Source organism: Halichondria panicea, chromosome 9 (genome assembly GCF_963675165.1).
Source record: "Halichondria panicea chromosome 9, odHalPani1.1, whole genome shotgun sequence".
Lineage (NCBI taxonomy): Eukaryota > Metazoa > Porifera > Demospongiae > Suberitida > Halichondriidae > Halichondria > Halichondria panicea.
This window is the reverse complement of record NC_087385.1, coordinates 4,572,547-4,598,378: the sequence shown is the minus strand read 5'-3', so window position 1 is coordinate 4,598,378 and position 25,832 is coordinate 4,572,547. Positions and strand designations below refer to the sequence as shown.

General features: G+C 41.5%; 2 protein-coding genes and 1 long non-coding RNA gene across 7 annotated transcripts; 2 read left to right on the top strand and 1 right to left on the bottom strand.

The window, feature by feature from the left end:
• The first annotated feature begins 126 nt into the window (after positions 1-126).
• LOC135341739 (uncharacterized) lies at positions 127-25,796 on the top strand. Of its 5 annotated transcripts, none has more exons than XR_010396609.1 (5): positions 127-273; positions 325-402; positions 624-700; positions 13,292-13,391; positions 25,609-25,796. It is a non-coding gene; the product is annotated as an uncharacterized LOC135341739 (long non-coding RNA). The 5 variants fall into 5 exon arrangements; XR_010396606.1 differs by lacking the exon at positions 13,292-13,391 and adding an exon at positions 753-800; XR_010396607.1 differs by lacking the exons at positions 13,292-13,391; positions 25,609-25,796 and adding exons at positions 753-800; positions 2,411-7,690.
• Positions 7,656-10,169, bottom strand: LOC135341737 (uncharacterized). The gene is made up of 3 exons (XM_064538401.1): positions 9,686-10,169; positions 8,660-8,879; positions 7,656-8,354 (listed from the first exon to the last, which is right to left on the bottom strand). The coding sequence occupies exons 1-3, from the start codon at positions 10,037-10,039 to the stop codon at positions 7,951-7,953; spliced, it is 978 nt and encodes a 325-aa protein (XP_064394471.1). The 5' UTR covers positions 10,040-10,169; the 3' UTR covers positions 7,656-7,950.
• Positions 10,256-13,282, top strand: LOC135341738 (uncharacterized). Its single transcript, XM_064538402.1, has 3 exons — positions 10,256-10,487; positions 10,540-10,573; positions 10,882-13,282. The coding sequence occupies exons 1-3, from the start codon at positions 10,281-10,283 to the stop codon at positions 11,529-11,531; spliced, it is 891 nt and encodes a 296-aa protein (XP_064394472.1). The 5' UTR covers positions 10,256-10,280; the 3' UTR covers positions 11,532-13,282.
• Positions 25,797-25,832: the final 36 nt, after the last annotated feature.

The window sequence follows — 25,832 nt, the reverse complement described above, 5'->3', positions numbered from 1 at the left end:
AGAACAACTATAACCTGCATAGATCTGAACCATGTATTCTCAGATTTGCAATCGATTTCAAGAGGCGGATGACCTCTCATGATCAGGCTCGACTACATGTAGACAATACCGCCATGTTTATGTCACGGTTCGCGCATGCGCAACACACAATACAGCCTCGTGCTGTCAAGTGTACTGACATGATATGATCGAAAGCAGAGGATCTGGATCGAAAGTTGGACCATATAGATCTTTCATTAATCTATAGTTGGACTTGCAGCAGAATCTCTGCAGGTACGTAGACACGGTCTACATAATGGTATGACCAAAGATTTTTCGCTATAGACCTGACCCAGCATTCTGCACTGCACTACTGCTGCTACTACATGTACTAGATCTACTCCTTTCATTCTGTGATCTCAGGTACAGTGATCTATGTATTGACTACCGTAAGACCTCGATTTAAGGCGACCCTCTAAATATGCGACACCCTCGAGCTCAGACAATTTTTTAACCTCTAAAAGTAGCGACAACTGCGGCGTCCTAAATAACTAGCTAGACCTGGTAAATGAGAGCCGAGCCACACCCTAGCTTCGATTAAAAGTGTCGCCTTAACCGAGGTATTACAATAGACATAATTATAGAGTACTTCATTTGGAAGAGTACGCAAAGCAAACTCCAATCAGATAAAAGAAGGAAAGGAATACACCCAGATGATCGCGTGAGTTAATCCCGTTGCCAATCCCTCTATTCCTTTATCTCTGCTCCAATAGACTGTACACAAAAAGCATTCTGTCTGACCTACGTCACAGATACTCACGGTAACTATATATGTTATTCATTGCCTTTCCTACTGGCATTTGTAGATGAAACACATTAGTGATAATTATCACAATCAATATGTTATTGTCCGTACTTTGAGGAATATATGCTAGCCATGTGCCAACTAGGTACCACTATACCATGTACCACTACATACAAATAGTAATAATTATCAGTAACTAGGCACTACTGCGTAGAGTACAATTACGCTGTATGCCCATTACCGCAACACTCCATCAGTCATGGCCAGGGTGAGCCGGACCATGACTAATGACCGTTAATTAGGGTTAGGAAGCCCCTCTAATTAATTAGAGGAGTGCAACCCCGCTAATTGAATAGTAATTAGGCGTTTCTAATACTCTCCTAATTAAGTACTTGGGGGTAAAGACGTGGCCTAGCCAACAGTCATAGCCTATCGGACGAATGTCCTACCCCTAAGGAATTGTGACGTATAATTGGCGCAATAAGCATAGTGAAGCGCGAATTAAGTATTGAAGAGAAATAAGCATGGTGGGAAACGCAAATTAGTATTTAAGATAGTATGGGCAGTAGCCACTAGCGGCTTTTGTTTAGGCAGTGGGGAGCAGGGTGTCCGTGGATGCGGCACACTTGTGAGAGTAGCGACAGGAGGGGCCGAATTTGCAGTTACCGTCAGTTGCGTTAAAACTGGTGCAATGGTCCACTGCTGGTCTGTGGCATTTGGGGACTGGTGGATTTATGGGCTGTGGTGGGGGAGGGGATCGGTGGGGATGGATAGCGTGGGCAGTCAGAAGTGTGGTTTCGACCTGGCAGATTGGGCACCATGACACGGAGTTGCCTTGTCCCATAAAGGCGAGGGAGTGCAGCTGGGTGTTGATGCTGGACCACTCCTGGCAGCGGCGGCCCATTTCCTGAACTCGTATAGCCAGGATTGAACGTTCTGGCCGCCTTGACAATAAATAGTTGGTAGGAGATTAGTTCGCATAGAGCGTGCGGGTGTTTTGAGAGGACAGGATTAGCATACCGTATAGCGGGTAATTTTCGTGGGGTAAAATATTCGTTATTTTCGTGGGCAGGCTGACCTCCACGAAATTTTAATGTAGGCGTGGCTTATCGGAACGTAGGAATGCCGTGCAGCCACGAGACTAACGAGACTAAACGAAATTTTTACTCACGAAAATCGAGTTGAACGAATTTTTTACCCCACGAAACTTACCCGCTATACAGTATACATTGTCATGCTGTAAAGCTGCACCCATGAAGCAATGTCTATGATTTGCCGTTTTCTTATCCTTTGGCTTTCCCAGCTGCTTTGCGTGAGAAGAACGAGTTGGGTAAGTGAGGAATGTGGGAAAACTACTGGACACAATTAGTAGTTTGTGGGGAATGTCCGCAGGGCAGGGCGTAGTACAGTAGCCCTCATATAAAAGTTCCCGTTGCGTTTCAGTTGCACGTAACGTTCTGTTTTTACGGAGTCAGAAAACGCTAACTAAACGGTAGTTCATAAATGCACCGTAATTACGTACACCGTTCTACGGAGAAAAACGGGTGGAATTTGCTGAGTTAGCAATAATAATTTTTATTAATTCTGTACGTACTAAGCAAGCTACAAATGTACTAACTTCTCCAGTGTAATCCAGGGGCATACAAATAGCACTGGGAATACTGCAGAACTTACATGCAAGGCTGGAAGAAGATAAGAAAGTTGGTAGTAGCAAGTCAACCGGATCTCTGGAAAGCTACATTATGATCTGATTGTACTATTACTTTTGTTGAACACTTCATTATAAATTATACACTATCGTATACAATGTCCTGTATCATTAAAACATAATGTCAAATGAAGAATAACAAATTCATGTACATGTACAGTGCTAAAAATATAAATATAAATGTTCAAACTGAATGTCAGTAATTATTCTAACTAGATCTAGCTCGCCTTGACCTTGCTTCTTAGGGATTCTGTAGCTGTCTGTGAAGGATGAGGATTCTTTGTTTAGTAGAACAGTTCACCAGCTTGATTTCTTGGAACACTAGCCAGCTAGCTACGGAGCGAATCATGCAGCTACACGTGCGAACGTTATTTCAGAATTAAAACGGGTATTTCCGTACCGTATTAAAATTTTAATGAGCTGGCTTCCGTTTTCATTCCGTTTCTACGCGAACTGTTGCACGCAAATTGAACGGTACGGAACGGGAACTTTTATATGAGGGCTACTGTATATTATAATTCCTGGTCCATACTTAAATAGTCAACAAATGCTAATTCTTCAATAATGTTTTAGCGACAGTTGTCGAGCTATTTAATTTCTTAGATTTTACAGTGTAAATACTGTGTAACTGGCTGCCACACATCCTCAATATTGGTGCTAATAAGTTTGGTGTTGGTGTCAATTGTTTTTGAGTTATTGGATGACTGCTTTTCGCTGATTCCATTTCGCTCAGTAGTCTTGACTGCTGTTTTTTTTTTTTATACACTACCTTAGCTATGTCATGCAACATGTGACTGTCATGAAACTTGAAATGGAACAAGTGACATGATGTTCAACCACGCACATCCCACATGGGAGGTAATCACAGCCCCCTGTTCCTCATCTGTGATACGAACACTCTGGCGTTCTACTGTAGTCTACAGTAGTGTAGATGCCACATTGCGCAGAAAGTCATGCCAACCAACTTAGAGATAGAGATAGTCCTTGCAGTTATTGTAGAGCTCTGAGTACTTTGTACAAAGACAGTGTGGTCCAGTTTATCTATGCCATTGTGTGTGACATCCCAAAATAATTTCCTTTTGGGATAAAGCTCGAATTAACTGGGGTATTTCCTGGATTACTTAAATAATTATTATACATCAATTAAACAACATTTCGATCTTACACTTTGTGATGGGCAAAAAAAACTGGCAAAGAATGTGTGGATTTGGTTCGTTGTCTCCTTTTCGGACCCGAGAGCCCAATTTTCACCTAAAATGATTTCTAATATACAACAACTTTTCCCCAAAAGTTTTGAATAATGTTGTAGCTTATTCCAGTTGATGCAGTGACCACAGCGTGGGATGGTTTTTGCCAGGCCCGTGAAGGCTTCATTATACAGTGTGGAGTTGGTTCTAGACCAGTTGAGGTCTCTCCTAGCCAGGGCCTCTCGTCGGTACTGTCTGTCGTACGCGACCCAGGACCCTGCTTGGAAGTTCCGTTTAGCCCTGATGATTGTTGCCATGTAGGCAAAGAGTTAAGGAGCTTTGTCTGGGAACCGTGGTGCGAGCCATAAGGGAGTATCTTTCCGTTCATTGGGAAATGTGGGGACATGCTGATGACATGTGTTGCTCCCCGGGACCGGCTCACAGTTGCCGTCCCTTGTGATTTCGGCTATGTCGACAAATTCTAAATTCAGAATTTTCTTGACCACCCTGGCCGGGTTAAACGGCCTCAGTAGTGTGGAGGGGCGCTCACCTGCCTCATGAACCGCGACTGAGGCCAGGAGGTGGAGGCCTGCCGGATCGTGGGTGGGTACAGGTGGTATGAGAAGGAGGCTATGGATGGGACCTGTGGGGAGGTAAGCATTTGTTTGGCTACCCGTATTGCAGCTGGGTCCTCGGCAGACGTGGTGGTGGTGGTGCCGGCGGCATAACCAAAGGTGGTGCAAAGGCCATTGAGCTGATAGATGTTGATAGTGTGATGATAGTATGATGAACTCCCGTGTCAAATTTCTCCAAATCTCTCCAATCCGCCAAGCCGTTAGACTGAAGAATCACGTGCTGCAGCGGCGCATAGACCCCTTTCGCCCGCGCAATGACTTGTTTATATGATAAGGAGCCGGGTTCAATACCCAGTAGTTGCTGGACCTGCCTTTATAGGTAGCCGGGTACCAACTATCTGCACATATGTGGTCGCTGGGCCAAGTAGCTGGGTACTGTTGCTGCTGGGGGGTGGTCGCTGGGCTAATCTGAACAGGTCGCCGGGTACTATTGAGTACTATCTTATGTTTGGTCGCTGGGCTGACCTGAACAGTTCATGACAACGTTCTTACAACACACATCGACCAAAAAAGCTTTCCACAATATTTTTATTTTCTACATATTCCTTATTTTTCTAATTCAGTTTCCAAACTCTCCGTGCATCAGTAGGCTTTGCGACATCTTGGCTTTAAAATCTACATGTTTTCGAAACAGGTCGGAAGCACAAGTGTCATTGCACACGCGCAGAGGGGGTCGGGAAAAGTGCGTTGTCGTTAAAGGAAAGGCTAGGCTCTACATCAAACCCCAGGCACAGATGTCTGTTGCAGAGGAGATATCCAGTGTTTTGTTGAGGACTGTGATCTTGAGGTTGCTCGATATAGATGCCCCAGTGAAAAATTCCAGGACATCATTCAGCGTGGTTGCTCCATTATCACCTTCAAAAGGATGTGGCTATTCTGAAACAACAGTTTTGCTGGATAAAAATAGACGAGAATCGGCACATAAACAACTGCCCACACCAATGAAAACACCGCCCGCAGGTGATGATGCCTTGGTTATCTACAACGTGACACGAAGCTACCAATACATTATATATTTGCATGCCGAATGCAAGTGAGTCGACCATGATTGCTATTAAAAGCGCTATAATAATGTATAAGAATTATTATGGCATTAATGTTTGATCATAAACTGATCGATGATGCCAGATTGATTGTGTATTAAACCACAACAAATCCCATCCTTTTCTACATTTTACCCAAATTTTTATGTTTTCTAATTCAGAGTTAGTAGTTTCCAAACTCTCCGTGCATCAGTAGGCTTTGTGACATCTTGGCTTTAAAATCTACATGCTATCGAAGCAGGTCGGAAGCACAAGCTCTACGTCAAACCCCAGAGGAGGGATGGAAGATATAAAACCACATAATTTTCACACACTGTATATATGTGAAAGCTATACTTTGGTTTCTACACACATTTTGTGTGATAATCAACAGTGTATGAAAACAGGAGTACATGAATGTAAATTAAACCAATGATCAGTGGCTCAAAGTGGCCAACGCGAAATAGGCAAAACAGCACTGTCAGTGCGCTTTCATTAGTGGGATCAAAGTGGCCAATGCGAAATAGGCAAAACAGCACTGTCAGTGCGCTTTCATTAGTGGGATCAAAGTGGCCAACACAAAATAGCTGAAACAGCAACTATCAGTACTATCATTAGTGGGATCAAAGTGGCCAGGCCTGCTGCAGGAAGTTTGGATCATGCGCATAATTATGCATGCTGATAATTAATCTTTAAGACTTTATGCTTCGGTGCGCATGCGCAAGTGAGGTATACGATTGGTTGTGTGTGTGTGTGTGTGTGTGTGTGGGGGGGGGGTGGGTGTGTGTGTGTGGGTGTGTGGGTATACAAAAAGTATCATTTGTGTGGGAGAAATTGTGTCAACTGTTCGCGTTACTAGCTCAAACGGAATGCTCACTTAGCCTTAATAAATATGGTCGGCATCTGATGGTATTTTGAGTGTAACATGTACAGGTAACAGTTTCAGTGAGGTAACATATAGATTATAAGTGCTCGTGATCAATATGAATTATTGGTAAGATGAAGAATGATGGTGATTATAGTGATTATAGTATAATTATAAAGGGTGATCTAACTAGTCATGAGGGCACGTTTGGTTGATCTGACCTTGAGAATCAGATATGATGGGTTAAAGATCTTTGATGGCGCCAACTCTCCCCATATCAACCAATGTGTCACAAAAAACAAAAGGAAAATGTTCACACATGACGCTGTATTTACTTAGTGAAAGTCAAACTAGTACTGTATATTATGTTAATAATTATGGTAGGGGATAATGGTAAAAGTGTGTGGGTTGACACCTGTATCCGGGTCTCAACCGCATGCATGTCATAAGTCGATCATTATCTTAAAAGTTTTGGCATCCATTTGGATCATATTTGTATACCATACAAGTCATGTTTTAGTAAATTGGGGTCTAGATTGCAGATTATAATAAAGTACAGTAACTTACTTTATTTTTCTTCTGGGATATCAGGAACTTTTTACCATGTGTTTTCTAGCTGATGTTCATGTGAGCTATGACTGAGTATGCATGGGCAGGATTTGATTGGTTGTTGCTCTTTGTATTTGATTGTGGTTGAGATGGTGTGGCCTAAATTGAGTAATACTAGGCTGGTGGGATGTGATGAACATAGGCTATGTGCTACACCTTAAAATATGGCAGTTGGCTCGTTCTACCCTTTCCAAATGATTAATGATATATCCCTTTTTATCCTATTATTATATTTGGGTAGCTTCAATAATTATTGTGAGTTATTCACTTGGGGCCATGTTGAATAATTATTGTAAGCTATGTTTACATTTGAAGTCATGTTGACATGAAATATAGGACTTATGCTGTAATACAAGTCATTCTAGTTCTGACCTTGAAAGAGGCTTAAACTATAACATTAAGGCTGTGTTGTTTGGGCCAGGCTTTGTGGTTATATTGTAGCTGATACGTGGTTCTTCTACGTGGCAAGCACAAGACAATCATTACCTCTAATTTTGGTTCTTAGCATTAGCTTCAGGCATTAGTCAAAATAAATAGATAGTAGTGTGTGTGTGTGTGTGTGTGTGTGTGTGTGTGTGTGTGTGCGTGTGCGTGTGCGTGTGTGTGTGTGGACTGCATGCTACAGCTGCTCAAGGATCAATGAAGTGGTAGTTAACTCTGCACTAGACCTCTAGCTATTGGTAGCTGCAAGAGTGAGAAGAGAGCTGTAAGGCTAGGCGGGCTCTGGTGACTTGCAGCCAGACTTGAACTTTTGGCATCAATCGTTTTTAACAAGAATCATGGTCGATCATTACCAACTATGAGTTTTCAAGCAAAATAATCGTGACTTTTTCCCTCGACACTAAAGTATTTGTAATAAGATTATCATTGATAACTGCACCCTGGGTGCATGCTAATAACAATTAATACACTAACAATAAGTTACTCATAAATGATATTGAGATTTAACGTTCAGTTTTAGAAGTTAATGGAATCGCAATAAGTCAAACAGGGGCCGAATAATAGGCTGGGTTTGGCAGCACCCAATGGAGAGAAGTGGAGCTCGGCAGTGAGGGCACACAGCATCAGTAGAGAGCCAGTGGTCAAGGCACACGCGACAATACACCACGTTTCGGCAGCATGGAGGTACAACCGGCTCACTCAATCAGTAATGACATCAGCGCATATGAGGCAGGTAAAGATGTCAACCAGCTGCTGATAAGGTGGCTGCTTGTCGTCTGCTATATTCATGTCTTTGAGGTTGTCTAGTTTCGTAATTATCTCATTTAACTTTCTTGAAGTCATACTTTCACCCGTAATAGATTCACACTCAGATGGTGGTGAAGGTATATTATATCTCCTCTTCTTCCTCACGGTCACAACTGTATCACTCTCAGAGTCTGAGATATGCACTGGAGATTGCGTTCGGAGTGTGTAATTCTCAGCCACTACTGACAGTTGACGACTAGGCCCAGGCTCGGTCCCCTGCTGGACACCATGAAATCTATTGTAGAGATTTTGCGACATAGCCTTGACCGTTTTGCTTGTCTTCCAGTACTTTAATCCTGCATTAATTTTAATAGTTACACGAAAAGTACATGTAACTTTTTATAGTCACAATCATGAGTAAATTTAATCATGAGTAAATGCTACGCTCCCAGGGTTTCATAGAGGAGGGGTGGGCGCCCTGGGATCCCTCCTAGAAATCTTCTACAAATCTATGTTAAAAAAAGTATACTAGTGGAAGTTTTATGGCTTGAAACGCACAAAAACCCAAATTGCACCACAGATATTCCGGGGAACGACCCCTGAATTAAACGTTTCCCTCTCCCAGCTAAAAATCCTATATCCCTACAATGATTGTACAAACCTCTGGTAGCTTCAGTGTCTGCAATTGCAATGTTTTTGACATTCATTAGTTTAACTTTCTCCCCATTAAACGCTTCTGATGACAGCTTCTCTTGGATATATTCAACATTTGCAGTGCTGTCATCTAGTGAAATTGGATATTCAGTCAGTATGACAGGGTTACTCCCTTTGAGAGTACAAAGTTCAATGGACTTTATCCAACTTGACACATCTCTCTGTAGCTGTATGATAGGACCAGAAGTAACGACAAATTGTTATAGCAGAGCATTGGGTAGAAATCTGGTGCTTGGTACTAGCATAAATTAAAGGGATTTGAAAGGGAGGTGAACATTTTCACTATTTGGCTCCAGAGCCCTTAGCAAAAATGTTCGTGGGTTCTAGTATTCGCGTTTCAATGCCTGTAAACCACACCCATCAATAGCTTTGCATGTGAAATACCGGTGCGTGGGAGTTTATCCCAGTTTTAATTTTCGCGTCAACTACTCTGCCATCGAAAAACGCGAAATTTTGCATCCCACGAAAATTTTCCGCTATACAGTATGTCATACTTACGGCACCTCAAACCACATTTCAAGTGGATGCAGTGGCATGGTGTAGTGGTTAATTAGTTAAAAATCCTATGTAATATTGATGATAAGGATGCCAAAAGAAAATTTGAAGCTTGCTCTTCTATTCTATAGAAGAATTCTATAAATATAAACAACCTACTTCAGTGAGCAAACCTATTCTTCCCTTGGTTGGCCATGAATATAAGAGTCAAGCTGAGCCATATTAGTAGACAATACAAGCTAGCTACCATAACTCAGGTGTAGTTTTGATCAAACTTAGTGCATTTAGAGCATGCTTTGAATTTTCATTTGGCTTCTTGAACAAATTGCTACTAAATCTTGAGACTCGACTAGACCTAATCGTTTATAAGGAATGGTTTCATAATCAAGCCACACCCCCTGTGTAAAATAGACGGTTGATTTCTGTTTCCAATGCGTTTAATAAGGTACTAGCTAGCTTGCTATTAGAATCTACTTACCTTTTTCTTAGAGGCAATTGGTGGGAATGAGCGTGGTTTCCATTGGCTAACTCCTGGTGTCTTGCTGCTATAAAAGCTGCACACAGTAGCATTAGAGGACAGGCCAAGCCCAGTTGTAGAGGCTGATCCCTGGCCTGAGGCAACCTCCTCACCATCCACTCTCCACTTGATACTACTGTCAACTTCTTCATCAAACAGTCCATCTACATCAGGTAGAGCCACTGTCCCTGTCTCATAAACCAAAAGGAGAGAATCGGGGATCAACTTGAAAGCTTTTCCGATGTTCATTATTGTCAGTTGGGATTGCCTCATTTTCAGATTACGGCCTTCGTAGGACAGTTTAACAAAATCCATGCCAGATGATCAAGAGCTGTACGTAGAAATATATATAAAGACAACCTACAAACTTTCAGTCTATCCTAGTACTAGAACCACGTGGCTACTGATTTTTGCTGCGCATGCTCAAGAACACGTGTTCATCAAAATTAATTTTGTGTACTAGACTAGTTGGGCGTGGCCCCACCCTGGACGCGAACGTAGAACGTACGTTCGCGTCCAGGGTGGGGCCACGCCCAACTAGTACTAGACATAATAAATGGAGTCCATAACCAGCATCGACGCTGTAAAGGGAATGCTTCTTGAAAGTTTTACATACAAAGAAATCTCACAAGAATTGAAGTGCCAATACCCTCTTCGTGGTGGTCTCTCTGAGAGAAGTGTCAGGAGATTTGTTAAAAATAACGGTATTAAAGAGGAAGCTAAAACTGAACAACGAAATGTTGTTCGAGAGTCAATTAGAGAGGTAAGCAAAGCCTATAGTGTCCTAAACCCTATGTAATACTGTGCTGATTTAGGTCGGAGACAGTTACGGAAGGAAGATGTTGAAAGGTTATATTCAAGGGAGTAAGAAAATAAGAATATCTGAGAGAAAGCTACGTCGTTTAATGCCGGTTATTAGTAGAAATGGGCATTCTTCACGACAAATGTCAGCATATGAATTGAGAAACCCAAGTATATATGTAGCAAGATATTTTGGTCACAAATTACACCTAGACCAAAATGAGAAGCTAGCTATGTATGGAGTGACGTGCGTACTGTAATGGCTAGAGATGGTTATTCAGGCATGATTGTAGGATCTGCGGTTATGCCCAAGAAAAATAACTCCGTGATTTATGCATATGTGTACCGTTCTGCAGTCCTAAGTAATGGGTTTTGGGACCAAGTTCGTGTAGACCATGGCCGAGAATTCTATTTGGTACTTTTCGTACAGGATAAGCTAAGGCAAACTCGAGGTTGCTCTGAGGTCCTCCCAACTTTTCAAACAACTTCAACAAACAATCATGTAATCGAACGTATGTCGGTTGAATTAAATCGAAGAGTAATATATCCCATCAAGCATGCCATTGTGGAGATGCAAGAAACAGCAGCAATAAACATGGATTGCCCTGTGACAGTTTTTGCGGTTTCTAATGTGCTCATGCGTGTTACAGAGGTAGGTATGAATCGCATGATCATCAGTTGGAACAATCATTTCATTCCAAGACGGGGTGTTCCTAACGTTTTGAGAGATACACGATTCGGAACTACCAGGATTGACACACAAGATCTACCGAGTGCTCCTTCTGCTATTTCTCTGTATACAGACCAAGGTGGTATTTTGTCTAACCCGTCCTGTGTTGGCAATGATCCACTTCAAGGGAATATGGCTCTTATGCAGCAACGAGAGAGCGAATGGATTTCTTCCTTTAGTACCTCTGATTTGTTTGGCGATATACTTCATGGCAACGTCTCTTCATTGAATAACGCTATCCAATTTTATGTGACTCTATCACTGACACTATCTTAGAAGTAGTTTACGGAGATAATTATTTTGGGAGGTATAGAGTAGTGATATGAAAAAACACTTCTTATATATATACCTAATCATTACTGATGGTCAAAATGTTTTCAAGACTCACTTTAGAACGCTATTTTACTATTTCAAAATTATAAAGGCCTGAACATTAATGTTGTATATATATAGTCAACACATACAGTACACTCTCCGCTAATCTGGTGTCATAACATTTTAGGTGGCATGGACCCCTCTGTAGTTAACTCATTTCCTGTGGTTAACTTTACTTCCTGTACTTTTCTGTTATATATGGTTTCTGTTCGTTAGTTTCTTTCTGTTCCTTTTGTGCCTAGCTATAGGGGCCTGCTCCAGGCGACTCTTTGTGTATGGGAGCCTCTGCTCCACTGCCTTTTGTCTTGTACATACTTATACCTTTGTTCCTATCATATCAGTTGTTGAGTACGACATAACAGCCCCCCCCCCCCCCTCGGCCAATTTAGGCCCCCCCATTAATTCTAAAGTATCTCAGCGCGACAGCGGTAACATTTATGTAGACATAGATACATGTACATGAATGTGAATAGCCTCGAGCTCTCGATCTCCCACACAGGTTTGGGAGACAAGGAGACATTTTTGGTGCAGCCGGACCGATCAAACATTGTCAAGTATAGTGCAATGGCTGACAGGGTAGCCTAGATTCCACGCCTATTAAAATATGGCCTAGCACCTATTGCATGCATGGTGCAGTGATAGTGTGCATGCGTTAGTTTATTCTGGGGAATCCCCTTTTTTCTATCTTTGTACTTGGGTTAGCTCGGCCTTGAATCGAGGCTACCGACAGGGTCACCTGCCACTGCCACACCCATAATTTATTATAGTTCCCATGCATGCAATGGTACTAGCCTCGAGAACAGGCCGATTAAAATATGTACCGTATAGCGGGTAATTTTCGGGGGACAAAATATTCGTGGTTGAGACATTTTGTGGATAATATTTTCGTGGTTGGAGCTTGGATTGTAGGTAAAGGTAGGCAAGGTCGCTTCATTCGTGGGTAAAATATTCGTGGTCAGACCTCCAACCACGAAAACCACGATTATTTTGCCCCACGAAAATTACCAGCTATACGGTATTTTAATCGGCCTGGATTCGAGGCTATCATGGTAGAGTGTCAGTTGGCCACTTTGATCCCACTATTAAATTGTCTGTGGCTGTTATGTTAATACTTTGCCCTAAAAACCCATTGGCCACTTTGAGCCACTGATCTAGGTAGCTCCATCTACAAATTTATAGCACTACAATATCAGATTTCTTAGTGTGTAGTGGTGTTGTCCCTTAGCTATAACAGCGAAATGTAGATGTGATGATCCAACTAGCCTTTTTCTTTGCATCATCCTTGACAGGGATGTCCGAACTAACTGGTCTCCATCAAGTAGATTCTTTAGGCAGGGAACAGCTATAAACTTTTTATACACATCTTCATATTTTTTTGCATATGATGGTGTTCTTTCACCTCTCTGTCTGCCTCCTTTTTGTTTGCCTTCATATTCATCAAGGAATTTAGCTATATCATCATTGCCACTTAATTGGATGCTTGCAATTGGTGGAGGCATCTTATACCGTCAATAAGACAATGGCACCTAGACCATAAGTTGGAATGAGGTCATCATTTGTTTCATTAGCAAATCACTTAGATGACGTAACTATCTCAACTTCAATTTCTTCAACCTTCCTATACTTGTATCTGCTTTCACTTTTCACTTCATTTTCTTTAGAGCTGCTGATCCACTACTACCAGAGTGATATTCAATACTGGTGACACAAGTTAAAGCTCCTGAATCTATTGATGTTTTATTAGCTTCATCATAGACTGCAGTAAGTGCTTTTATTAATCTTTTTGGCAGAGTTTGGGAATCAATATGTGCTCTGATATATGTCTCTGGTAGGTTGGATACAAAACTGTAATAAGTGTCATAAATTAATCTGTTGTAGAGGATTCAAGTGCTGCATTTATTGCTTGCACAATCTCTCTATCAAATTGAAGGTGTAGTTTTTTCAACACATTTCAGCATTGTGGTTTGTGGCCTAGGCCAAAGCATAACATTTACATTTGATCTGAGTATAGCCACAGTGGAATTATAATCACTGGATCCAAAGGGTATCAGTGGCAGCCTTGTTTGGCTCTATCTCCATACTTAATAGCTGCTGAAAAAAGTACTGTCAATACACAGGGTACACCAACAATGTCAGCAGTGTCCCTATCTTTAATAGCTCTGTATATAGCTTCAGGAAGTTCCTCTAGGATTTCTAATTATAGTGTAAAACCAGTTCGTTAATGCTACGTGTATGATATTGCGTTTGCATACATTTTTGTGGAGGAATGTTATAACCCTCAAAAATGCATGCTTAATTATCATGGCAATCCTGCCGGATTGATTGTGTATTAAACCACAACAAATCACATCCATCGAGTACTGTATATAGCGGTTTTCACGGATTTAATTTTCACGGAATAGCTGCACCCTCTATATTAATTAAATAATACCAGTTGTATTATAGTTGGAATTACAGTGAATATTGAAGGCATAAAACTGCATGATAATAGATATGAGCACATGCACAAAGGATACCTGTCACAGCTAAAAATGCTTGCCGATTCCTGTGAGTAAAATATATATGGAGGCTTCTGCATGACCTTTCTTCAAAGCTTCAGGCCTATGGATCAACAGACAACGTACAAGCTACGCACTATTTGTCGTGATCTCCGTTTGTACTTCTACATGAGTCACAAAGTGCCACTTTGTTGTAAAGTACTTTTTTTATCCCCACTTTAAAGTAAAATCTAACTCCAATCACTATTTGTTATCAAACTGACTTAATATTTCCTTGGCAGTCTCCGAGAATAGGATAATTCTCAACCAATAAATTGCATACTCCAGTGTACTCATACGGGCCTGGATATTCCCGAAGAGGCCACATTTGAAAGCCTAGGAACTGAATTAATCACCATGTTTTGGCCATGTATCAGCAATGCACTTTCTATGTTTGCTCTGAGACAATAATTTTTGCAGCACTGAGCATTAGCCTCATGACTAATTTTGATTTGGTACTTCATTTTCATTTTGTCAAGTTTAAAAACTCATGGTCAAGAACCTTTACAGTACTATTTTACTATTTGAGAGTCGTTTGGTGTGATTGTTTAAGGAGGTGCCGTAGTACGTTTAACCTCTATGAAAGTATCATAATCAACAGAGTCTTTGCCTTCAAGTCTGCATGTACTTTAGTACTTCACATGCACTCATTTCAATAATAGTTAACTTTTATCATAATTAATTAAGCTTACAATTCAATTCAAGTACGAAACAGTCAAAATAATAATTAAGAATTGACTTGCTGTAAAGCAGATGAGGTTTGCCCACTTCCTTCGCAGCCAAGTAATGGTGCAACATTAAATTAGCCTTCACACCTTCATAGAGTCGATATTATCCTTCAGATAATTGTACGTGTATATAATTATGTTCCATTTCTCCTTATTTTGGTCATTGTGCACCCCCGGATAAATCAAACCTCCGCTCTTTCTCAAGCTCTTTCTCAAACTCAAAACTAAAGTTAGGTAGTATAATTATACACAACTTGAAATACAGCAGTAATGCTCTTACATCTCATCCTTGACAACAACCGCCTTGTGTATACTGATTGAATCTGCAGCTCGAACTAAAGTTAGGTACTCTTTCTTGGCTTCGCAAGAGAGATTGGAGTGCCGTTTCCCCTGATACAGGTGGTTCTACGGCTTCATGACTGTCATCCCACAACCTGGCACCGTGCATATGAATCCTGGGGAATGTTCACAATGACACTAACTATGAACAAGAGTTTGAGTTAAACACTTACCTTTAAAAGTTGGCACAGTGACTTCTTGTGTTGGTTCTTGGACTTTCTTTGGTGTGGATGTTTTTACTGGGTCTGCTGGTGTGAAGGTGTACTTCCCCGATGGATCCAGTGGTATATAACCATTGGTCAACAGATTTGTTGTCGTCTCTGGCAACATTAAAAGGCTTTACTTTTTCTTTCTCACGTCCATCATGACCGCAAGTAACAAACTTGTGGCAAAATGATCTATAATAATTTACTATTTCTATTTCTTTGTTTAAGATTGTCTTTGTGACGGGGCAAAGGTACATCTTGAGGGGATGGAGTTTTATTATGCCCACCCACCGCATGTGGAATTATGCCGAAATGATCCACAATAATTATACGCTTTTACTATTCTTTGTTCAAGATCATCTTGAGGGGATGGAGTCTTATTTTGCCCACCCACCGAAAGTACAAATGTGTGGAATTATCCCAAAATGATCCTTCTTTGTTCAAGATCATCTTGAGGGGATGGAGTCTTATTATGCCATACCCATGCGAGGTATACGGTAGTGTGTTTGTGTGTAGACTTTAAAGTAGTCTTTACCATGACAGTATTATTTCAGTACCGATCGCTTTTACTGGACATTCGAAGCACAGCCTCGTAATTTTGCTTATCTTTGTCTTTAATGTCTCGTTCCCTCAGTCCATGTTGATCTTTCTTAAAATTAATGACGCAGTATGATACGTATATAAATGGTACACACCTGCAGCAAATTTTCCATCGAACCTTTTTATATTGCAGTCTACTGTATATCCCAGATCACTTTATCTCCTGCCTTTCTCATGCTAACAGGCAATAATTATTATGATAGTCACGGTAACGAACTACATGCATAAGCACTGAAGATAACACTTGCTTCATGGCTAGATTTCAGCTACAAGGTAAAATTGATATAATGATAAATTACCGTACATATGGTACAGAGAATCACTAGACAACATGTACACTAACTTTAAGCACCACGATTGGGTTGCACTTGTTCTTAGATCTTTGATCGTATACCACCACATCTGTTGCAACAGCTGATGATCAACTTTGAATATTGTCTCTTGGCCTTTCACATTAGGCAACTACACTTAACACCGTAGGTGTCCAGCCACATGCTGTTGTGTATATAAATCTTATTTTTGCGGTTCTGCTATTTCTGGAGTAAAATTGCAAAAATGTGTATATAATTGGAAAAATGCTCATTAAAACCAACTTGCAAATAATTAGAAACGCTACGAATTTCACAACTTGAGTAGAATTTAATACCTAAATAGAAATCTACCTGTACATGTGAAAATAATTATGTAATCTTTAATACTGTAAATGACTATTCCAACATTCTGAGCAAAAGGGAGGTTCCATTGCTCCCTTGGATCACCCCTAGGCCCTTGGATCTACCGCTGATGAGTACTATCAATTTCCACTTTGGTACAGTACACACTGACATTGGACATCACAGTCTAGACGTACACATAATGGAATACAAATTACATTCACCTACTATGATGGTGGACAGAGAAAGCGATCATTCCAAGCCCGATAGTCAAAAATAATCCGCCGACAATGATCCCTACCCCGACATAGGTACCCAAGGTTGTGAGACCCTCAGTATGACCTTTTGCTAAGGTTGTGAGACCCTCAGTATGCCCTTTTGCTAAAGTTTGCCCGTGGATGACTAGGCCCTCTTTAATACGTTCGAATATCTTTCTGGGGGTGAGGAAGCAAAAAACAACACTTATGACAAGTAAAACAAGCTAGCTAGGATGCTAAGGTATTAAAATAAATGTAAACGCTAGCTGCAGTAGTTATACTTACTCTATCATTTTAAAGTTAGAGATTGAGAAGAGAGCTTGGAGAGAGACTCGATACTCATTCAGAATTGGCTGACTGAGTCATTAGTACACCTCGCTCTGTACTGACTCCTCCTCAATCCACCTCACAAAGAGATACTTCGATGTGTCAGATCTATATTTCTATATATATAGTAGTCTGAGTTAGCTAAACTTCTGATCACAAAGATTAATAAGAGTTAACAGCATGCATAGAAGTTCTGTCTTTTACTAGATAGACAGTGACACTGCAAAGTAGTAAACAGAATGAGCAGCCACAACGCAATATCAGTTGTACAGAATGACAACCAAAATACAACGTTATTACAACCTGGCAAGTATGGGCTTTTAATATTTCTTTATTCAAGATCATCTTGAGGGGATGGAGTCTTATTGGTGTCCACCCACCGCAAGTAAAAAATGTGTGGAATTATACAGAAATGATTACAACAATTATACGCTTTTACTATTTTTTCTTTTACTATTATTTGCTTTTACTATTATTTTCTTTGTTCAAGATGGAGTTTTATTATGCCCACCCACCACATTTTGTGTTTCTAACCAGAATTTAACGGATTATTTTTCAGCACTTGTCTTGTCACTCGGGAGAATACTGCGTTCCACACACTAACTGTGTCTTCTTTGTGGGGATATTATATAGATTGACGCCTTACCTCCTCAATCATTTCCACACACGTTGTCTTTCCGGAACTCTCGGAGAATCCTTGAAAAGAAACCCACGAGTGATTACTTTGGAAAAAATATTTCAATATAATTGGGTGGTGTTATGGGGATGCACGTTATTGTTTTTTGCTATATTATACATGACTGTTGGAAGCAGCATGCAGCAGCTACCCGACCAATAAAAATAAACTCTCGACAGAGCTCGAAGTCTACTTTATGTTATTGTGTTGCTCATAACACCAATAAACAGTGTCAGATACTGTGGGTAAAAACGGAGTGACTTGTTCTCAAACTTTACAGTAAATTTTCTTCCTCTAACACAACCATTCAGGAGCAACACTTTACGAAAAATTGCTAATGGATGATAACATACTTACATGGTTTGGCCCCAATGCGGTCAGCCATGATTATCACAACAAATTCAGCCACCTTTTCCTATTCCACACCAGATAATAGAGAGAGCTAGGTCACAGTCAGACAAGACTTTCACTTCTCTGCTCAGCTTATCAATTGTGTTTTATGGCATGATTATTATTTCTTCTTCTCTAATTAATTCTACAAAGAAACAGAACAGGGAGCACAAAACAAGATGGCACATAAACTTAGTGCTTTTATACCTGTTCTGTTAGGTTATGGAGGTTCTTTTTTCTTTTATTATGTGCTAAATGCTAATTCTGTTGTATAGCAATAAAATGATGACAGTACGTGTGCTGTTTTATTTTATCGAAGCGACATCATTGTAATTTAGTTCAGTATAAAGTCTCCCATCTTCCCACACAAACGTAATATGTCTTTGTTACGATCAGGGTTTTCCCCTTCCTCCGATCTGCCCATGGCCACGAAATCTTTTATGTTAAAGGTAACCGAGCAGTGGGATATCTATACTAAAACAGAATGAACTATAATTCATCTTCTCCTCTTCTCTTCCTTTTGCTCTGCCGCAACATTCATATTATTATATTTAAAGTTGCAAGATAGAAGTATAGACTATTCTGTTAAAAGATAGTGCAGTGATACTCTGACACACAAATGAATTAGATTGTCTAAAAGGTATTCATCCTCGGGTGAATTTCGAGGAGACATACTTTCCGTTTCCATTGGCTTGTGTGACAGTAAATGAGTGTGTCACTGAATTTTCTGGCACAGCAGTCCTCCAACGGCGGCAAGAGAATCGTCCTGTTCTTTCAAAATTTCCGTTGGGGAGCTGTCACCTAGGCGCACGTTTCGAACCTCCAAGCGTCGATAAACATTTTCCCATCCTCCACAATTTGCTTTTAAATACCCCTCTAATGGCATCTGTTATAGTGATATAATACTGTTCATTTAGCGTCTGGTTTTCTGGCAACGACAAATACACGGAAACTTCATTGTCTCTTGATAAATCTGCTGTTGGTATGGCTAATACTACTGTAGAGATAGTAGCTGTGGGCTGTGGGAATTTGAATATCATCTTAGTCTCACCAGCCCTACTTACTTTTCAGAGAGAGGGAACAACATCTGGTCACTATTGCAGGGATTCCGTGGCACTGAGGAATGTAGCCAAATTTATTAGTTTTACGTCACAGACCATCTGGACACAGAAAGCTCTGAGAAAGATCGATACATCGAAAGAGATCAGCTTGCTATATCTGTGGTACCCATAGAATTTATAAATAATCATGTTTCAAGTTGACACAAATAAGGATAGTGAGAAGAGGTGGAGAGCTAGGGAAGTCAAAACACTGATTGTTAGAGCTCCTACTAATTAAAAACCAACAGTTAGCAGTGTCAACCAGTTGGGACGAACGTCAGCACTCTCTTTGGTAGTCTTAGAAGCATCAATACTTACACCTCCCTTGACAGCAGCCTGGAGTAGGAGGAACAAACAAAATAATAAAACCCGAATGATGAATTCTCCTCTGTTTTTATTCTGGTGCCATGCAGGGTGTCGTCCTGGATTATCTTTGTCCACTCTGAATGATCCATTTGCTTATACTGCATGGGTTCAATTGCTCTGCTTAGCTTAGATAAAGGTAAACATTAATGTACGGATTTCTTATTATATTGACTATCGTGCCTTCAGGCCGAAGCCTTTGGGAGTGAACAGAGCCTGCCCCTGCCATGAGTGCATGGACAGGGGACTCAGCTGCGAGGCCGAAGCCTTCTTCAGCTGGGATGAACACGAACACATGCCCGGCCGAAGCCTTCAGGGCCGGTGAACATCAGAGAGAACAGTGCCTTCAGGCCGAAGCCTTTGGGAGTGAACAGAGGCTGTCTCTGCCACGAGTACACAGTGAGATTAACACATACCCGGCCGAAGCCTTACACACACACACAAGCAGTGGATACGTGGGGACAAGCTGCATGATTCTGGACCAGTCTCTACTAGGATGCCTTTTTGAACAAATGAAACGGCCTGACAAAACCAGTGTACGGAAAACTTTACCTTCCATTACATTTTATGCTATAATGTAGAGAGTAGTTTACTCAGCCCTCTTGCCGGTGGGAGGTCTCCTAAATCAACATATTTATACCCACTCCACCATGGAGCGTTTGAGCGAGGGAACTCCTGGGGCTATAATTATGTCAAAGGCCCCATTGCAGCCTGTTGGCAGGATGGAGTGGTGAGCAGCAGCCGATGGCTGCACTTCGGATGGCTTGGTATCTGCTCAGTGGAATTGTCCTTGCCGAGATCTAATAGGCAGATTACGTCTAATCATGTCATCAAATTCTTTAGGTTCATGGATCCACGGCTGGAATTGATTTATATTCCTTTCTTGCCCATTTAATTACAAGATTCGTTACTTCCATGCATATGGAACGAGGCTATATATGTACACTCACATAGATACGGACACGCACTGTGCACACCAATCGAGATGTCCACCCGCTTGCAGGGGTGTAGCCAGAATTGAGAGGGGGTATTGAGCAGGCTAGAGGGGGGCATTGATCCTGGTGAGATACCTGCAGTGCGTGCATGAGCATTGTAATGTGGCTCTGCTATGGGGAGGTGCCTTGTTGTGATGGGTGGCGACCAGCCAAGGTTTGTCATATACCCTGCGGTGCCATTAGTTTGAGTTTGCCATACCGCCCTGCCGTTTATTGAGTTACTCGGCCACTTGTTGCGTTTGTGATAACCCTGCTATTTGTTGAGTTGGTCGTACTCTGCCGTCCTGAGTTGTCCATGCAGGCGACATGATATGTATTACTATACTGACTGATGTACTTAACTAGCATGTCTGTGCATTGATCCTATATACGCCACCTGGGCAGATCGGAATGGAGAATTTGTGTTAATGCGCCATGGGCAACATTCCTAAACATCTCCCACATCTTGGGACACTCTATTAGAGCTCCACCCCGTCGCTGGACTGCTCCATGAGGCACGTGGCGCGTTTTCTGGCCTTGTCCTTCCTCCATATGGGTCCTCCACTGGTTGATGGTCTCCGACTGCGGACTGAGGTTTGGTAGATCTTCTCATCCTCTTCGTTGGCTCTAAAAAATATTTGAGGGCAGACTCGAAAGTGTGTAGCTTTGCGAGCCTGCCCTCAATCTAAACGACGTCCGAGCTTATTCATGTAAGCCAGGAGCAAGTTTCTCTTGAGCAGGTTGTTCCAGTTGGGACCCTCTGTTGTGACTGGCCCAGCGCAAAACTTGAGGGACTTGCTCACGTTCACGAATTTGTTGGAATTTGCTTTCTGCATGGACACACACACACAAGCAGTGGAGACATGGAGACAAGCTGATTCTGGGTTCGTCTCCACTCACTATACATGACTGTTTGGATAATTATAACTAAATTATGGACCGGTTGCGCTTTGCAGAACACCAGTGTGGTAAAGTGGAGTTTAGGGTACTGTATGTCCGACTGTACTGAGCCTGACAAGCTGTACGACTATAGGGTAGTCAGCGGTGCATTAACTCGTCAGAATGGAGAAACCAAAGGAGCCAGGAAGTCCATAACAAAACAATAGAACTGTATACCCTGAATTATAAGCCTCGATTACAAACACATCACTGCATGGCGGTTTGTTATCGAGGTACTACCACGTGGTCCACCACTTGCATGCTCAACTCTTGTTATAAGTTCTCATCGCGGCTTTGTTGCCGGAGGATTACTCAACCAACCAACGACCAGTACCCACCATACCATCATAATATTTAATGTCATAATATTTAATGTCAATTCAACATGAGTAACAACACCACACTCAGGTTCCATTCCTGACGGGCTTAGTTATGAGCACAAGCATGTTTGAACCGACAGTATGGAGAGGAACATTTGCCGTCATTCCAGTCAAAACAAGCCATTTTCACACATGAAGCCGGGTCCTAGACCCTTGATATATACACACAATGTTTTCCCCTTGGTTGCATTACCCCGTTGTGCGATATCAGTTTAGCATCCAGAGAGCCTCCACACAGCATGGTAGCTGTTGCTGCTCCCCAAGCCAGATGGGGTTGTTGTAGACGTGCCTGCTGCCACGGTGGTCACCGTAGCCGTGGTAAGGTCTGTTGTGACCGTTCAAGAGCCCCATGGAATCGCTTGGATACTTACCGGGCATGCACAGTAAGCACACGATGTAGCCAATGCGCATGTGTACTATAACAATGTTCTGATGTACGAGGTAGCTAATGCCAGTGCGCATGATTGGCCAAACCACGTCCCTGCCTCAACCAGTTCCCCCTTGGTTAACTCCTACATAAAGTGCTGATTCTGAGAATAGCCTGAGTTGCATGCCCTCTTCTCTTTATAAGCCCTTGGACGGTAAAATCTTAAATCTCCCTAAAATCCATCTAGCTCTAGAGCCCAATAGCATGCTGTTTCCTATACTATGTAAGTAGTTTATTATTTGCATATTCATGCTAATGTATGATTCATTCATGTAGTTGATATCAATTGCAGGAGTTCACTGTTGCACAGCTATATATGTTAACCCAGCTTCCTTGTCTTTCAGTGCCTCCAAAAACCTTTCCATACCAACACCAGGCATACGCCCTTGCCTTAGGATATTTCCTATTCTATAAAAATGAAAAAAAGAGTAGTGCGTTTTAGTATAAGGCTGGCAATTACCTTGAACAAATGCCCCTCATCTTCCCTCTGGCAAACGACATAACCGGTAATGTGATGCACATGAAGGTGATTATCAAATGGGATTCCTTGGCTTACAAAACACTTAATCTGGCTATGTAGTGTGTTGCAATGTTGTTCATTCTGACTTCTAGTAGGGATCAGTCACTGGACCAAAATCGGTGCCTCTTGCGTGCCGTCTCGACAGAAACATGCCACCAATCTTCCATGCTAGAAATAAGATGCAGGTAAATGTGTGGACGACAGTGTCATGAGATTATCGTCAGGTGGTCGAAGTGCAGGGTTGTAGAATTGTTGAACAATCACGCTTGTTAGCCTATCCAAACCTGTTTGGATTTCATGAAAGCGTTTTAAATATGTGAAAAGGTAAAAGTTTTCCCATCGTAATTTAATTTCAATTATACATTGATCTTCACCACACTTAGGAAAGCAAAATACAGACACTGTGGTTATAGATGAGTCTGCATATCTCAACATCCTAAAGCTAGCTCTGACAGTGATGCATGCATTTTGTTGTGCTATCTTACACAATCATGTCTTTGGAAAGAGATATAATTTCCCACGTCTATCACCCCCACCTCCTGTGCGTAAACAGCCTTGTATGGCTGTATGATTTCTGTCTGGACCATGCATGTTGGTGAGAACCATTGTACCATGCATTCGTGCCTGGCCGAGAGGCATAATGCCGGTGTGCAGGTGTAGCTCCAGGTCATTAAAGGATACCCTTTGCTTGTAAATCTAAGAGCAATGTCTTGAAAGTATTGATGTTGACCCCTTTCTTGGTGCACCATGTTGGACTATGTCCTTCTGACTATCATGTCCTGGCATTCCCAAAAAAGAATGTGGGGCGTAGAGATAGTTGTTTTATAAGGTGTATGAGTCCCTTGCCAAATCTGTTTAGTATTTAACAACTCTGCGTGGGTATGATTATTATTACCTCACTGTGCTGTCGTTTGGATCAACACCTCCTTGACACAGGTAGTGTGGAGCTGTTCCAGTGTGGCAAATCAATTTGTAATGTCATGACTTTACGCCCGTCTATTACTGTGGAGATTCTGTTTCCTCATGATACCGTTGTAGCTTTCACATCTGTGATTCAATGTTGCTGAATCAGCTATAATACTCACCTCTCAGCGTTAAACACAGAGGGGGCCCAAAATGTTTTACATTCTCTGCTATAGGTGTAGTAAAATATTAAACTTCGGCTTATTGAGCATGTGAGGCTTGTGAGATTGTAGACACGATGTGCTCAGTTTTTCAATGGAGGTGGTTGTTGTACTACGTATGAGAGTACGCTCCTTTAAAAACCTAATGTCATTTAGTGTCAATTAACTGCGTTACACAGTAATTTAGGTGTACCTTTGAGAGGTGCAGCCATATTTCTCTTTTTCCATCGCTCAAATATTGCCGAAGCACAAACGGAGCTATTTGAGCAAGAGCCTTGAAGTCCCTTCCCACGCATGACTGGTGATATCTCGTCATGCATGCTGCCGTTAATGTGGATGTCCAGGCCTGAGCGTGGGAACTGGTCAATTAAGGCTGACACCTCTTGTTTCTGTCTAGCAGTTAACTTCTCCATCAGATCCCTGAATGCTTCTGTTAAGAGAACAAACAATAATGCGTGTGTATTGAAATTATGTGCATTTCAATCACTTTTACCTGTACAAGTCCACCGATAGTTGGAATAGTAGATTGTACACATCATCGTATTTTGTTTGCAGGAGTTCTCTTTCTTTTTTCATCTGCCATTGTGATGAGGGATATTTGTGTCTCCTTTGTTCTCAGCCTCCCGACAATAGCTGGGGTCGTTGTTTTGTCACACTGAAGACATGTTATTCTATTGCTTAATCAACACTCACCATGCACATCCTTCAGAATTTGTTGGCTATACTCCCCATGTGTGATAAGATCTCAGAGTGTCGGGGATTGTCTCCAATTATCAGGATCACTGGGGCTCTGACAAGAACATTGGTCTTTAGATGCGCATCGTACATCACCACACCCTCTTCCAATTGTATTAGGTTGTGTATGAAGCCCTCTGCCAATTCCTTACATGGCACTTTGGTTGGAGCAAGTAATAAGGTGAATGTTGTTGAGGCTCTGTTTTGCTTTTTTGGCAGTCTTACATACAAATCACAATAATTATAGCATTGGGAATGCGTACAAACATCCTCACCTGCTAAAAGAAGGGCCCGATTGTCCACTTTCGACTTCTGTTCCAACTTGTATCGTCAGTGTACAACATGAGCGGCACTGTAATAACAGGGAGCCCTTTTGCTTGCCGTTTGTCTGACTGGATGACTTCGTGTCAACTCGTTCCATTCCTGTAGGTACTCCATACAATCAGATTATTTAACTAACCTGTGAACGCTGTGTGTATGGTGTATGTGCGCACCTTCCAGAATAATTATTAAATTGACTTGTTCACATACCTCACTGCTATCCTTCAAAAATCGGTTGGTGACATCTATCCCACCCGATCGCAATCCTTTAAGGATGCTTTCTACCGTCCCAACTCTGAACTCGCCAATTATTACGCTAAAAGGCTAATTTACCGGTATAATACTGTTTTGTTTACTTACTGTTTCCCTTCTTCTGTTACAGACCGAGGGAGTCCACTCGATAAAAAGGGAATGGTGAACTGCTGCTGTATAAAAAGGTTTTAGAAAAAAAAATTCTAATTGTATTATTATAACTTCGTTTTTAGGATTCGATTCTATTATTATTGTTGTTTACCTTGCTTTTGCTCATCTTGATCTTCTCAAATTCAATTAATGAAATTCACCTGCATTTCCGGGCTTACCCTAGTGCGCATGCGTTATGCATTG